The sequence below is a fragment of the Eriocheir sinensis genome, chromosome 55, assembly GCF_024679095.1.
Source record: "Eriocheir sinensis breed Jianghai 21 chromosome 55, ASM2467909v1, whole genome shotgun sequence".
Taxonomy (NCBI): Eukaryota; Metazoa; Arthropoda; class Malacostraca; order Decapoda; family Varunidae; genus Eriocheir; species Eriocheir sinensis.
The window spans coordinates 6,696,416-6,712,711 of record NC_066563.1 but is presented as its reverse complement, the minus strand read 5'-3'; the positions used below and the strand labels follow the sequence as shown (position 1 = coordinate 6,712,711).

The 16,296-nt window shown below is 40.8% G+C and overlaps 1 protein-coding gene and 1 long non-coding RNA gene across 3 annotated transcripts in view; one reads left to right on the top strand and one right to left on the bottom strand.

Moving 5' to 3' along the window:
- The window catches only part of LOC126983976 (uncharacterized), a 202,606-nt gene that overhangs the window by 177,835 nt on the left and 8,475 nt on the right, over positions 1–16,296 (top strand). Inside the window, exons 16-17 of one of the 2 annotated variants that reach the window (XM_050837255.1) lie at positions 5,131–5,372; positions 15,922–16,150. In XM_050837255.1, coding sequence (XP_050693212.1) covers positions 5,131–5,372; positions 15,922–16,150 — 471 coding nt within the window. The remainder of the gene's footprint in view (positions 1–5,130; positions 5,373–15,921; positions 16,151–16,296) is intronic. The other variant, XM_050837256.1, reaches the window with a different exon arrangement.
- On the bottom strand, positions 6,672–12,403 carry LOC126983977 (uncharacterized). Its single transcript, XR_007736312.1, has 2 exons — positions 8,122–12,403; positions 6,672–7,986 (listed from the first exon to the last, which is right to left on the bottom strand). It is a non-coding gene; the product is annotated as an uncharacterized LOC126983977 (long non-coding RNA).

Here is a 16,296-nt window from a genome sequence, read left to right as displayed (position 1 = left end):
TATTCTAAGACCCATCGGCGCTTCTGTTCGCCTGTTTGAAGAGCCTCTCGTACGTGGAAGTTGCTGGGGGATTTCCATGGACTGTTTTGTGATGCCAGCGATAGTTTTACACGGTTTCTTCACCTTGATCGGGAAAAGCACAAATAAAGACCAAGTTAATATTCTCTGTGGCCTTGGGAAATAGTCGTAATGGGAGCCAGCTATGTTTAAGAATATGAAATCTGGCATCTTGCAGTCTCCTTATATCTTTATGCATCCTTATTTTAATATTAACCTGTCATCAAGGTTTTAACTAATATTGACATTTAAGCAGGTATGGAGTGAACACAAGAGTTGTGTATTCGAATACGAATACGAATACTTCAAATTCCAATGAATACGAATGTGAATTCACTGAAATTATTTTAATTCGAATACAAATACAAATACTTCTTGAAAGTATTCATGAATACTATTCATTAAAAATATCGTCATGACGTAACTCGGTACAGCACTGTTCTAAAGTTATGGAACAGTAAAATGACGCCGCGCTGCCACAGTCTGCGAACCTGAACTCTACACGACCATTACACGTCCCCCAGGAGGCTGGAGTTGTAAGGAATAACGACTGTTATTTCTGATAATAAATTTTGAAGTATTCCTCAGATTATTTGCAGAATACGAATACTTTTCCCTTGGTACTTTAATTTCTATCAATAATCATTTGAATACGTATACGACTACACATAAATGCGGTAATCGAATGAATTCGAATACGAAAACCGAATACGAATACTCCATCCCTGCATTTAAGTACATAAAACTAAACGTAAACTTACCCAGTCAAGTTTTATCAAATGTTTTAAGGTCACATTTGTACAGAAAGTCACAAAAAACATGATAAATTCAGTACTTAAAATATTATCAAAGGTCATCAATTTGCAGATTCATCGTAACGTTCTAGTCACTTCGTTGCGTCACAAAATGGCTCCGTCGCTCCAGCGAGTAATTTTGATGTGACGAGCGAGTTCAGGCGTGGCGGAAAGCAAAGGTGATCCAATGATTATGTGAAGCCTCGATCGTCGCCTGCCGTCCCCGTGTGAAGGCTCTGTGTACCGGCTCTTGTCTCGCGTGTCCTTTATCCACTAATACCAATGGCGAGGGATTGTCCAAGGCAGCCAGTTGTTTGCTTGTTCTATGTTTCCCTTGTTCCTTCTGTTTCTCTGTTGATTTTGGTCGCATTTTCGTGCCCGCAACCAATTAAAATACATTCACAGGACATTTGTTGCCGTATTTTTATATCAGAATTCTACGTTTTTTTTCCTCTTTGTTGTTTTAGCTTGGTATTCAATTCGTGGCCACAACAAACTATATATTATTTGTTGGACTTTTTTTTTTGTTTCGTTCGCTGGATCATATTGTATTAAATCAACTCTCAGTATTCACACAACTCTGTTCGTCCTGCGCGTGTGTGTTATTGGCTAACGAGTTTTATTTTATTTGAGTTTGTTTATATTTTTTTTTTTGTTCATCCTTCATTTTTTGTTGTTTTCCTCTTGTTTTGTCATTTTCAGTCATATTGTTTCTGGTTCACATTTTTATAGGTGTGTCTTTTTAATGGTCTTTGATTTTTCTTTGTTTTGGTTAATTGATGTTTTAGTATTTACCTTTTACAATTTTTTTAGGGATATTTTGTTAAACCAACCTCATGGAATCACAGTTTTTCGTCATTTTTTTTTTTTATGTAATACAAATGAGTTCTTTTTTGTTTTTGTTTTTCAGTATTTTTTGTCTGCCTATACATTTTACTGAGTTCACTAATTAAGCAGCTGAGCCATTACATGAATTCATCCATTATTTCATTATCTCTTTATTTGGCATGCATTATTCCGCATATTCAATGTTTATTTGCTCAGTATATTTTTTATCACATTTTTACATTCAGATAGATTGTTTTTCCCCTCACAATTAAAGCTGAGTGTCTTTTTTCATTTAAACACTAAATAAAAATGCTGCTTGCCTTGATATGCTTTGCTGTTTTATGTTTTCGTATTATTTCTTTGGCAATCAGGATATTATTAATTCTCCCCCTGTTTCATTTATTTTCAGTTTTAGTTTTATTTCCTGTAACCGATGAACAAGAAAAACACTGCTTGCCTGTTTCTACGTTAATATTTGTTTGCATTCATCAGTTATATTTAATTGCAGTCAAGCTAATATTTTTTCTTCTTTTTATGTTTTCATTTTTTTTTTTCGTAATATTTCTTGTTGATATGTGTTGGCATTTATCAATTATTTTATTTCTTTACATTGAGGTTATTTTTTTATATGTTTGCATTTATCACTCATTTATTTCAGTTAACTTTTCCTCTTTCAGTGTTTTTAGTTCTTTTTAATTATTGTTCTATTTCGTGTCTAACAAGAACACGAATGCTGCTTGCCTTGTTCTAGTGTCCTGAGTGCTCGAGATCAACAAATACTCTGCTCCTCCTTAACAAAAACAAACAAACACAAGACGTACACTCACGACGAAAGACAAACACAAAAACACATACACACCTTATGCTTGATACTAGGGTCACCTTTTTTCCATATTTGTACAGGTAAAGTAGCGAGTGTATGTATCTACGTGTATTTGTGTGCGTGTGTAGAAGGGGGATAGATAGAGGGAGAGAATGAGAGAGAAAGAATCATAACAGCTTACTAACATCTCCCTTGCGCTTGCTATATTAACCACTGCTATCCAGACCTTCAAAAACACTTTAGATATACTTCAAACCATTTTCCTTGCACTTGACAACACTTAAAATACCCCGAGACACCTCAACACACCTTACACATTTTCACCTCTGTACTGATCGCTTAGTCTTTCTTTGTGAGGTAGATATAATTAACACTTACCTGAATCACCTCCAAGACACACACCTGATTCTCAACAGGTGTGTAGGAACTCATTAAGACTCCAACACCTGTCTTTTTTTTTCCTTAAGTGTATTTACCTTACTCTTAAAGTTTCTGGGAACACACACACACACACACACACACACACACACACACACACACACACACACACACACACACACACACACACACACACACACACACACACACACACTCATGGATATAAAGCTAATACTAATAATATCAATGTTTTATCTTTGGACATAAACATTGTCATTTAAACCTCTTTGCTAATGATCCTAATGAATGTTTTTTGTGTCTTTCATAAAATATTTCTTCCTCTTTGTGAATGTACGATGTGGTTCACCTGATCCTTATCCTAACACTCTCTCTCTCTCTCTCTCTCTCTCTCTCTCTCTCTCTCTCTCTCTCTCTCTCTCTCTCTCTCTCTCTCTCTCTCTCTCTCTCTCTCTCTCTCTCTCTCTCTCTCTCTCTCTCTCTCTCTCTCTCTCTCTCTCTCTCTCTCTCTCTCTCTCTCTCTCTCTCTCTCTCTCTCTCTCTCTCTCTCTCTCTCTCTCTCTCTCTCTCTCTCTCTCTCTCTCTCTCATTTTCTTTTTTCTTTCAGTCTTCATAATTTTACAGTAACAAGAAAAATCAAAACTACTTCTTAAAACTTATATTTAAACTATTTTTAAGCTATTTGATTGTCATTATCAGACTCCTTTATAAAAAAATATAAAAAACTCAAAATAATATTACCACCATTTCAAATTTATACTTTTTTTTTTCAATTTCTAACGCTCCACAAAATTTTTCAATCCTTGTCTGTTTCGGTCCAATGTCGTTACAAGATTTTTATTGGTCTGATATTGCTTTTAGTTATCTCATTATTGGATTGGTATAAGTGGTTTGTGTTTGATGTCCCCGCCTCTAATTTGTGTTTCATGTCTCCTCCACAATTTTCTTCTCTCGCGGTGTGTTTGTTTATGTTATCCTTTTCTCTTTCATCTCTGCCCATCTCCTTCGTCTCCTTATTTTATTTGTCTTCTTTGTGTCTTAATGCTCCCACTTCTTCATTATTCGTATTCATATTCTTATTGTTCTTCATATATTTAGATTCAGTTTTTTCTTCTTATATTTGTAGGAGTAATAATAGCAGCAGTAGTAGTAGTAGTAGTAGTAGTAGTAGTAGTAGTGGTAATAGTAGTAATAGTAGTAGCAGCAGCAGCAGCAGTAGTAGTAGCAGCAGTAGTAGTAGTAGTAGTAGTAGCAGTAGTAACCACTCCTTCAACCACTACTACTACGGCTACTCTTGTTGCATCAGTTTCCATTTTAAAACTCCATCACATTTTATTTATAGCGTTTTCTCATTGTCATTCTTTCCTGGCGTCGGGGAGGCTGCCTTATTTCCTCCTCATGCTATCGTAAACATCTTTTATGGTCTCGTAAATATAAAAGAATTCTCCTCTCTTCTCCTTCGTTCCATGTATATCCTTAGGGCTTATTCTTTGTCCTCCTCCTTTCCTCTCCTCTCCTCTGTTCCCTCCTCTGCACATTACTCTTAGTGTCTCATTTTTTAATTATTCTTCCAAGATAAAAGTCAGCTCTGTCTCTGGAGGGTTGTAAGCTTGGTTGTATCTTGGTTATATTTCTCTTTCTCCTGCCTGAGTCTTTTATTTCCTCTTTACATTCTCATTCTTCCATAGTTTTATCTACTTCATCTCCTTCCTTCTGCTTCCTCTCATCTTCCCTTCTCGTTTTTCGTCGTTTTTTTCTTCTTTTTTTTCTGAGCATTAAAAGCTATTAATTACATCCCTCACTAATTGCTTACTCATCTCTTGCCCTTCATCTGCCTTTGTCTTTCTGTCGGTTTTTCTGTCTGTCAATCTGTCTGTTTCTGTCTTTCCCTCTTTGTCTCTCGTATTCACTCTCTCATTACTAACCCAACATTATAATCATTATCCCGGTAACCTGACATCCTTACTCCTTAATAAATAGCCATTACCTGCCTACCTGCCCCCAGCAACCTACTTACCTACCTACCTTTATCCCTCTTTAATAAGCCTGCAGCCTCCTCCTCCCCTTACTTTCATCCTTCCCCCCAAGCTGCTTATAACCTTGATTCTCCCTTATACCTTCTGATCCGTCCGTACCCTCCGTCTCCGTGCCCTTCCCTTGCCCTTACCTAACCCTCGCCCGACCCTCGCCCGACCCTCGCCCTGAAACCACCTCCTCTTCTCCACATCTCAGACGCTCGTCACTCAGGATACTAGAACAAAAAATAGCCGCACCGAATCGCTCCAGACGACCTCTCACTACCGCCTCTTACGCCCCTTCTTGTAAACCCTTTTCAAGAATGACTGTGAGCAAGTTCCTGATGGTTAACCTCGCCCTGGCTGACCTCTGCATGGGTTTGTATCTCCTTATCATCGCCGCCATGGACCTCCACACCATTGGAGACTACTTCAACTACGCTATTGACTGGCAGAGCGGTAAGGCTAAAGAGGGTGTGGCTGTTTGTTGACGGGTTCGATTTTAGGGTCATTTGAAGTTGTTATGTGGTATGTGTTTGAAAGGGGGAGAGAGTTTTGGTAGGTTTTTAGGGGTTAAGGTTGACAGGGAGAGAGTGTTTTGGTAGGTTTTTAGGGGTTAAGATTGAGAGAGGGAGACTTTTGGTAGGTTTTTAGGGATTAAGGTTGAGAGGGAGAGTTTGGTAGGTTTTTAGGGATTAAGGTTGAGAGGGAGAGTTTGGTAGGTTATTAGAGATTAAGGTTGAGAGGGAGAGTTTTGGTAAGTTTTTAGGGGTTAAAGTTGAGAGGGAGAGAGTTTGCGTAGGTTTTTAGGGGTTAAGGTTGAGAGGGAGAGAGTTTGGGTAGGTTTTTAGGGGTTAAAGTTGAGAGGGAGAGTTTTGGTAGGTTTTTAGGGATTTAGGTTGAGAGGGAGAGAGTTTGGGTAGGTTTTTAGGGGTTAGGATTGAGAGGGAGAGAGTTTGGGTAGGTTTTTAGGGATTAAGGTTGAGAGGGAGAGGGAGTTTTGGTAGGTATTTAGGGGTTAGGATTGAGAGGGAAAGAGTTTGGGTAGGTTTTTAGGGATTAAGGTTGAGAGGGAGAGGGAGTTTTGGTAGGTATTTAGGGATTAAGGTTGAGAGGGAGAGAGTTTGGGTAGGTTTTTAGGGGTTAAGGTTGAAAGGGAGAGAGTTTTGGTAGGTTTTTAGGGGTTAGGGTTGAGAGGGAGAAAGATTTGATAGTTTTTTAGGAGTTAGGGTTGAGAGAGAGTTCGTGTATCTTGACGTCAATTTTAGGATCTTTTTTAGTTGTTTTGTGGCCTGTGTTTTTATTATTACTGTTATTACATGAGACGAAACAGGTAGAGAGGAAGGATTGCGGACATTATGGAGTGGAAGTGGCTTGGGGAGATTGTTATTTTGGTTCATTATTTCCTTTATTATTTATCTTGATTAACACACCCTTATCTTCTTTCGTCTTTATTTTCTTCCTCTTATTCCTTCTCTTTCCCCATCATCTACCTCTTTCTTCTCCTCCTCTTTATTCTATTCTTCCTATTTTCCTTTCCTGGTTCACATTCTTCTATTCTTTTTCTCCTTTACTTTGTCCTCTTCCTTTTCTCTTTTCCTGATTCACGTCCTTCTACTTCTTTTCTCGTTTATGTCTTCCTCTTCATTTCCATTATCCCCTCCTTTCCTTCTTGTCTTTTTTCTGGTTTACTTTCTACTTTTTTTCGCCTCCCCTACGTCTCCTTCTTCCTTCCCATGATCCCCTCCGTTCTCTCTTCTCTTTTTCTGGTTCACGTCCTCCCTCTTCTTTCCTCCTTCACGCCGTTTTCTCCCTTCCCATCACTGCCATCACCACCGCCCCCATCATCCACTCCTTCGTGTCAGGCCTCACATCAGCGGCACCACTCCATTAACTCATCCACTTTGCTCTCCTCATCCACACGCTCGCCACCTCGTTCTTTATGGAAACTTTTGCTCCCTCGCTCGCAGACTAAATGGTGTTGGGTGGACTGACCGACTGACTGGCTGACTGGTTGATTGTTTAAGTGGTTGACTGACTGAATAACTGACTAAATAGCTAACTCGTTGGTGGATTGACTTATTGACTGACTGGCTGCTTTGATAACTGGTGGACTGACTGACTGATTAACTGACTACATGGCTAACTGGTTGGTTGATTAACTGATTGACTGACTATTTGCTTGGATAACTAGGTGACTGACTGAATGAATGATTGGAAAACTATCTGACTGACTGGCTGAATGGTTGAGTGACTGAATGAATGTTTGACTAATTGGCTAACTAACTGACTGATTAACTGATTGGTTGACCGACTGGCTGACCTACTGGCTGGATGTTTGACTGACTGGCTATTTTTTTAAGTGACTGGCCAACTGATTGACTAACCATCTGACTGACTGGCTACTGGACAGATTCTCACTGGACACGGCGCATCCCCTGAGCAGCTGGCGGAAGATTCAAAGGATTAACGCAATTGGTGAATCAGTTTACGAGTATTGATTATATTCAACTTGGCGCCAACCGGTTATTGCCAGACAGCTTTAGAGCCCGAGAAATAATAGAATGAGAGGCTTTCTCGCTTCTATAGTAATTGAAGAGACGGGGGAAGGTTCGTAGGTGTGAAAATTAGCCTCTCTTTTGACCCCGTTCTTTTTTTTCTTTGTTGGATCAGCGTCTAGTGGGCCTTTTTGTTCCTGTTTTTATTTATTGCCCTTGAGCTGCTTCCATTCCTATATAAAAAAAAAAATTAAGAGGCGATACATAAACCAGTTGTAAATGCATCAATGCCCTAATCTCTCCCCTAGTCCCAAGATGAAAGGATCCGCAGAAGCTCCCAACAATGTCTCGAGTTTAATGAGATAATTGAATTCTTGTTTCTAAGGTAACTAAAGTCTGTGGGAAGGTTGGTAGGCGGGTGTTAAAGGCAAGAAATACACCTGCTGTAAATGCATGAATACCCTGATCTTCCCCCGGTCTCAAGCGATGAAACACAGGATAACCGATGTCTTGTTTTTCTTGTGGCTGAAGAGACGGGAAGATTGGTTGGCGGGTGTTAGACTCATTAAATCAACCTCTTGTAAATGCGTGGGTGCCCTAATCTTCCCCCACTCTCAAGCGATGAAACGAAGGGTAACCAATTTCTTGTTTTTGTTGTGGCTGAAGGGACGGGAAGGTTGGTTGGCGGGTGTTAGACTCATTAAATAAACCTCTTGTAAATGCGTGAATTTCCTAATCTTCCCCGACTCTCAAGCGATGAAAAATAGGATAACCGATGCCTTGTTTTTGTAGTGGCTGAAGAGACGGGAAGATTGGTTCCTCTTGTAAATGCGTGACTGCCCTAATCCTTCCCTCAGTCTCAAGCGGTGAAAGGATCCCCAGCAAGCTCTTACAGTGCCTCGGGTTTAATGAGATAATTGAATTCTTGCTTCGGTAATGGCTGAAGAGACTTGGGTAGGCGGGTAGGAGGTGGGAGAGGTTTGGATTAGCTTGCTTTTACAGACATAGAGGGTCTGATTCACTCCATCCTCACTTGGTAACTGGATTTTTGTTTACGTAAAAGCTGATGAAACTTGGAAGGAGGGTCGGAGGTGGCAGAAGGTCGGAATAGCTTGCTTTAACACACATAGAAGATCTGACTCGCTCCATCCTCCCTTGCTCCATCCTCCTTTGTCTCTGTAAATGCTGTCACTTGAAAGGTGGTTACGAGGTGAGGTGATCTAATTAACCTTTTGTCAGTATATAGAAACACCTGTTCAGTCTATTCAGCAGTGGCTTGCCGAGGCTGTAAGGTATTGGTGTGGTGTTATTTTTACCCGGGTCAAAACACGATGATTGAAACCCTAAGGTAATTACAGCCAAAATTTGGGTTCCCAAAGTTCCTGGAAGCGAGGTAATCGGAGATGAGCCAGGAGAGGAAAGGATATTGAGAGGAGGGGAGAGGAAAGGAGAGGAGAAGCTGTGTTGTGGAAAAGTTGAAGGAGTGAAGGGATAGGATTAACTGGGAGATGGCAGCGGAGAGGAAACTGATCGGAAAATGACGAAGGAAGAAGTGGAAAGAGAAGGTCGAAAGAGAAAAGAGACAGCGGTAGGAGAGAGAGGAGAAGGGAGAGGAAGAAAGGAAGAAATAGGAAGAGAAGGTCGAGAGTGAGGAGAGAGGGAGGTAGGGAGGAGACTATGCTAGGAGAGAGAAAGAGGAGGAGGAAGAGGAAGAAAAGAAGGAGAGAAAAGAAGGGTGGAGGAGACTATGCCAGAAGAGAGGAGGAGAAAGAGGAAAAAAAGAAGAGGAGGGAAGAGAAGAAGGTGAAGGAAGAAGAGAGAAGCGGGAAGAAGACTGTGTCAGAAGAGAGGAGGGAGAGAAGAGAGGAAGAAATGGGAAGAGAAGGTCGAAGAAGAGAGAAGCGGGGAGAAAAGAGGAGGAGGAGGAGGAGGAGGAAGACGAAGACGAGTAAAGAGGATGACAAACAGGACAAGGATGAAAGGGAGGAAAGAGGAGGAAATGGGTTATTATCTCTCTCTCTCTCTCTCTCTCTCTCTCTCTCTCTCTCTCTCTCTCTCTCTCTCTCTCTCTCTCTCTCTCTCTCTCTCTCTCTCTCCCCTTAATAGGTCACGCCATTCACCTCGTTTCTCGCTAAAGTCGCTCAGAAGGATGACGAATCGATTTGCTTTTCTCTCTCAGGTGAACTCAGGTGGAAAGCCGCTTTTTCTATCACCTGAGTGTGTCGGTGCAGCGCCTCTTACCCGCACGTGAATAAGCGGAAAAAAACCTCTCTAATCCCACTTGTGTTCGCGTGTATTCATTTTTTTTTGTATTTATTTTTTATTCATTTTTCCCTCGTGTATTGCAGTGAGGTCGAGGAGGGGAGGGAGGGAATGTTGGAGGGAAGGAAGAGATATAAGTTGATCTAGAAAACCTCCTCTCTATTCCCACTTATTCACATGTTTTCAGCTATTTGTATATATATATCTTTCTCGTATATTGCAGTGTAGTGGAGAGGAGGAGCAAAGGGAGGGAAGAAAGAGAGAGGACGTTAGCGAAATATGTTGATCATTTTCGTGATTGCCAGAGCCGCGGGGAGCACTTCGATAAATTGCGTTATATCTGATTCGTTAGGGGGAAAGTCGAGTGCGAAGGGATGAATTCGTTTTACAGTCGTCGGGTTGTTCTTTCGTCTGATTTGATGACTCGGCCGCTCACACTTGCGTTATTTTATTATGGTACGATGTGTGTGTTTGTTGAATGCGTGAAGTGCGAAGGGATGAGGAAGGGAGAGGAAGGAAGAAGATAGGAGAGAAAAATGAAGAAAACAAGGTACCCAGATAGCAAACCAGACCACACACAAAAAAAGTAAAGGCTGAAAAGGGACAAAAAAAAGAACAAAACTAGGTGAACGAGAAAAGAGGAAATGAAAGGGGAAAAGAAAGGAAGGCATCGCTGTTGTGTCATTTTTTTTTCGATGTGTGTTTATTGAATTGCGAGAGGTGCGAGAGGATTTACTCGTTTGAAGTGTCGTTGCTTTTTTGTTTTGTGTGATTTCTTGATTTTCCCGCTAACCATTGCGTCATTTTTCTCCGATTTGTGCTGATTGGATCTTGAATGCGAGACGTATCGAGATGCAGACATACAAGTTAATGAAGCCCTTGTGCAATGTTTCTTAGCTTATTTTTATGCCCGGAGATATGATTGCTCTCCTACAAATGGAGGTGTTTTTTTTTTAACTGATTTGCGTTTACGAGAACACTTAAGCGATAATTATCTAGATTAACACTTATTACGAAATGAATTCCTCGTTTAATGTTCGCTAATTTTGAGTGTGTATGTTTTACTACTTAATGGCTTATAATGACCTTTCAGTATATATTTTTTTTACCTGATTTGCACACCGACTAGAACACGGAAGAACTAATTATCTAAGTCATCCCACATTACTAAGTTAATCCTTCGTGCAGTGGTCGTCTATTTTCAGTTTGTTTATTTTACTGCTTAGTTTCAATTGCTCTTACTGTATCTTTTTTCTCTATCCGATTTGAACTGATCAGAACACCTGTAATAATTGTCTTGATCCATACACGTCCAGAAGTGATGACCTTGTGTATTATCTTGTTATGCTCGTCACCTTCCTAATGGGGTCAGGTCACGTGTTCATTAATTACTTGAAATCATGTAATCAAGTACCACCTAAGTATGTTCTCTCTCCTCCTTCAGTTACCTTCCTTCTCCTGTGATCTATCATTCTCTTTCACTCACCTTCTTTGTCCCTTTTCGATCCCTCTTCCTCTCCTCTTTATTTTGCCTCTTTTCTCCACCTCGTTCTCTTCTTCCACCATAGACTTGCCCATCTGCGAACCTCTTTCTTCATCCGCTCACCTTCAAGCTTTATCTTATCCTCCTCTTTCACTTATCCTTTCCTTCTGCCGTCCCTTCTTACCTTTCTCTTTCTGCGCCGTTTCTCTCCCTCTGCGGCCTTTCCTTCCCTTTCTTTGCCTCTGCCATTCATCAACTCTGTTTATTCGTAGTCTCCAGACCCCTCTTTTGCTATCCCTTCTTACTTTTCTACGCCGTTTCTCTCCCTCTGCGGCCTTTCCTTCCCTCTCTTTGCCTTTGCCATTCATCATCCTCGTCCCGTCGCGGCCTCTCTTGCTCTTCAATCGATTACACCACAGCAGAGGGTTGACGGCCGCCGGGTCGCCGAGCTCTCTCTGTCTGCGGAATAGTTCAATAATTGTTCTCATACTCTCCGTCGTTTGAAGTCTTGCCGTCTCGTTTCCTCGGGAGTGAGTGGCGAATGCGAGTGTGCCGGGGAAGAGGTGGAGGCGTGGAGGTGCAGAGAGAGAGGTTGGATGTGCGGGAATGCGTGGGTGAAGTGCAGGTAATTGTTTGTGGAGGTGTGGCAAAGTTCAAAAGTGGAGATTGGATGCTGTGTGGAAATGGATGAGTAACAGAGTAGAGATGTGTGTATGCGTGGATGAAGAGGCGTGTTCTGGATGAGATGTGATGTGACTGAGTGAGTGTGTGGGTGATAGGTGGATAGAGATTGGATGAAGGGTGAATGAATGTGCGATGTGGATTCGAACTAACGTGGAAAATGGATGACGTAAAGAATTGGATATAGGATACAGATGTGTTCGGATGAAAAGGATTGTGTAAATAGCGGATGGATGAGTGGGTGACGAGTATTATGTTAGAAAAGAAGAACAACCGAAATACAATGAGATGGAATGAATGAAACCGAAAACGAGACACTGAAAAGAAAAAAACACATAGAAAAAAATAACGGGAAGTAGGTGGGAATATAAAAAAAATAAAAAAAACTTGGAAAACTAAAGGAGTCAGCGGCCAGAGAGGAATTGGAATAAATTAAAGGAACTGGAATAAACTAAAGAAAGGAGTGAGTGGGCAGGGAGTGGACGAGAGTGGAATCAAATTAGGGTGAGGGGTACAATTAGAGCGTGAACATGAAGACAGATTAAATTTCACGAAACTCAATTTGGATGACGCGTTCGAGAGAGAGAGAGAGAGAGAGAGAGAGAGAGAGAGAGAGAGAGAGAGAGGAGGAGGAGGAGGAGGAAAGGGTTGGAGGTGTGAGGTGTTGCGTGGGAGAGATACATCCTTGAGCGTGTGTGTATGTGTGTGTGTGTGTGTGTGTGTTGCGTGGCGGCGGGCGTGGCAAGTCGACTGTGAGGAACTTGATCTCCTTTTGGGACGAGAGAAGTTAGGAAGCGGAAGGGAACGCCTCGAGAGTTAAAGCGTTGTGGTAACCGTAGGAGGGTTTTCAAGTGGGGGAGGGGGGCGTCCTTGTAATGGGGGGGTAGGGGAGTGAGTGGATGGATGAGTGGATGCTTTGGGGACGGGTGGAGCTGGGTGGAAGGACAGTCCCTCTTTCCTTGCTGCAGGTTGGAATGGCTTCTGTGGGCAAGGGTTCGAGGGTGGACTGTGTTGGTTCTGCATAGGGCAGGTGAAGTGTGTGATAAATAATGTTTCTGATAATACGGGCTATGAATGGAAGGATTAATAGTGGTAGTAGTAGTGGTAGTAGTAATAGTAGTAGTAGTAGTAGTAGTGGTAGTGGTAGTAGTAGTAGTAGTAGTACAGGTGGACTGGGATGGGTTGTAAGGGTTGGAGGTGGGTGTAAGAAGCTCTTTCCCTGCTGTGGATTGGAATGGCATTTGTGGCTAATGACTGAAGGGTGGACTGCGTTGTTTCTGTGGGTTAGGTTACTTGGAGTACCGTGGATGTAGTTGGCGTGGGTTGTTTTGCTGTAGGCGCGATAGAGATTTTATAGGAGTCAAAGACGAAATAAAATACTGACAGCGGAAGGAAGTCTTGAGTGGCAGGGCATTTTTTCCTCATTTTTTTCTTCCAGTTTGGTTGAAATGTCGTTTTTTTCGTCCCCTTTCTCATGTTTCTTTTGTCGGGGCATTTATTTTTCCATTCCTGTTTCTCTTAGTTTTGTTTGTGGTTTTTATTTTTCACTCCTTTTTTCTCGTTTTACCGGCGGTTGTAAAAGTTTTGTGTGGTCTGTGTGTGTGTGTGTGTGTGTGTGTGTGTGTGTGGGCGGTGTGGAGGGGTAAGGGGGGTTGTTGGTGCTTATATCTTTCTCTCTCTCGTAGTGTCAGTAATACTTTTTTTTCAATGCCTAAGTCTTGTTCAAGTTTTCAAAGTTTGTTTCTCTTTTAATTTTTACTTCCATAACTTTCCGTGAGGCCTTGTATTATCAGCACTTTCATCCTCGGTTAATTTTTAGTGGAACTTTAGCTAATGTTGTTTTTACTCTTTACCTCATTTGGGAAACTAACTTTTTATTTTCTCTTTGTTAGGGTCTTCGCCTCATCATTTTTTTTATGTAAACTTCCACGTGTATAGGAGGAAACGGACCAAAGACTATAATTATGAAGTTAGGAGAGGAAGGGAAAAAAAGTGATTGAATTGCTGATCAAGTCTTAACCTGGTAGCAGCGAGAGGCCAAATTTGTGGCTTTAATCGTGTACCAGCGATGGGTCAAATTTTTGCCACGAAACCCCCCCAAAAATAGATGATGCATAAACTGATCACAAATGCGTTGATATGTAATATGAAATTGTTTGCGTGAGTGATGATTTTTTCTCATTATTCTCGCTTAGAGGGGCCTTTAAGAAACATGATCCCCGCAGCTACCGGGTTAATTAAGCAAAAGGAAAATATTATCACGCTCCTTTGTCTTATTGAGCAGACGAAGGGAGTTTAGTACACGGATGAGAAATAAAGCTTCTAGTTCCTTTTGCATACTGAACCAACGTTGAGAGTTTGGTCTACGAATGATTAAAAAACACTGCGTCGAGTCATTTGTTTTTGTGGCATTGTTTTAAATGGAGAGGGAAGAGGGAGAAGGTTGCTGCCATGACTCTAACAATTGACCTCTCTTATGGTCACTCATCTATGGTTTCTTATATAGGGGCAGTGATTAGCGTTTTTTTTTTCTTATTTGTTTTTCCCTTGAGCTGCTTCCTTACTATAAGAAAATCAACTGGAAAAAGAGATTGTCATATTTCATTAATTCTGTTTATGTATTTATCTGTTTTTTTATTGTTATTTATTTGTTTATTTATTTCTGTTTACTACTTTTTTCTCTTTTTCAGAATTTAGGATAAGAATAACAAAGCAAGGCGTCGGAAAATTGTTTGTCATTAATTTTTTTCATCAGTTTTCTTTTTTTCGTTCTTTCTCTCCTTTCTTTCTTTCTTTATTTATTTACCTATTTATTATGTTTATTTCTTTTACTGCTTTCAGAGCTTAGGATTCAAATGACAAAACACATCGTCATATATTTTTGTCATTAATTTCTTTCATCAATCTTTTTCTTTCTTTCTTTATTATATTTATTACTTCTACTGCTTTCAGAGTTAGGATTTAAATGACAAAACACGGCGTCGGATAATTTTTTGACATTAATATCTTTCATCAATCTTTTTCTTTTTTTCTTTTAGTCTTTCTTTCTTTCTTTATTATATTCCTTACTTTTACTGCTTTCAGAGTTAGGATTCAAATAACAAAACACGGCGTCGGAAAATTATTTGTCATATATTTATTTCATCAAAAAATTAAATGCCTTTCCACCGGCACTCTTTTGACCCTCAGCCCACGCGCCAATCATCTCCCCGGCTCGTGTTGATTGATTTTGTTGTAGACTCATATTTTATTACCAGCTCACTCTTTCAGGCTTCATCACATACATAAATAATTTCAACCCTTTTCGAATACTCATTTCCATGCGTTGTATATATGTTTACCTTCCCTACCTGTCCATAAATTTATCAGAAGGGTAAATTTATGTGATGTATTGTTTACCTGTCATTTAATTTAACAGTGATCAGTATTGTAAAGTTTAGAAGGCCATGAACGTTTGACAAGAACCTTAAGGCTGTCATCATGTAGTCAAAGAACAGCCTTCAGAATGCTACCGTAACATACCTTGACCTAACTTAACCTAACATAACATTTTTGCTTTTGGGGAACATCAATATTGTGGACTTTTTTATTTGCCTTTTGGGGGCCTCAAGTTGTATAAAAAGATCTCTCTAATAAGCTTGCTATCACAACCTGATGACCAAACTTAACCTAACATAGCATAACTTTCTTTGCTTTTGTGGTAACAGCAAATAACAACTTTTTTTGCATATGAGGAACAGCTTTTTTTTTTAGTATCTTATTTTTTGTCCCTTGACCCGGGTCGGTATTCTCAGGCGTCTCCACTTGATATTAACTATTTCCAAAGGTCAAAAAGGAGATCTATCGGGTTTTCATGCGTGCTTTTTCACAATCATAGCATAAAAGAAGGGTTAAATTACCACTAGGCTCATTAACAACCCCTGGTAATGCCTAAAACTCCTTCATAAAGTGTCAAATATGTGTGTTGCGGCGCCGAAAGGTTTAAGAATATGACCCCTGTTTCCTTTGCTATAAAAATGACCTCAAATATGACATTTATCCATCCGTTAACTTGTGTCCTCTCCCCCTCCCCCTCCACCTCAAGGCCCTGGGTGTAAGGTGGCCGGCTTCCTCACCGTGTTCGCCTCGGAGTTGTCGATCTTTACGCTGACGGTCATCACTTCGGAGCGCTGGTACGCCATCACCTACGCCATCCACCTCAACAAGCGCCTGAAGCTGTCCATGGCGGTGAAGATGATGGTGGGAGGCTGGGCATACTCGATCACCATGGCCACCCTCCCCCTCGTCGGCGTCTCCAGCTACAGCAAAACCAGGTATGCGAGAGGCCTTACAGTTGTTACAGGTGATTTCGTAAAGATTATTTGGAGTTACCTTGATTAGATTTACCTGGACGCCGAAATCACTATGGCAACTCCTTTTCGTCGGCGTCTCCAGCTATAGCAAAACCAGGTATGCGAGG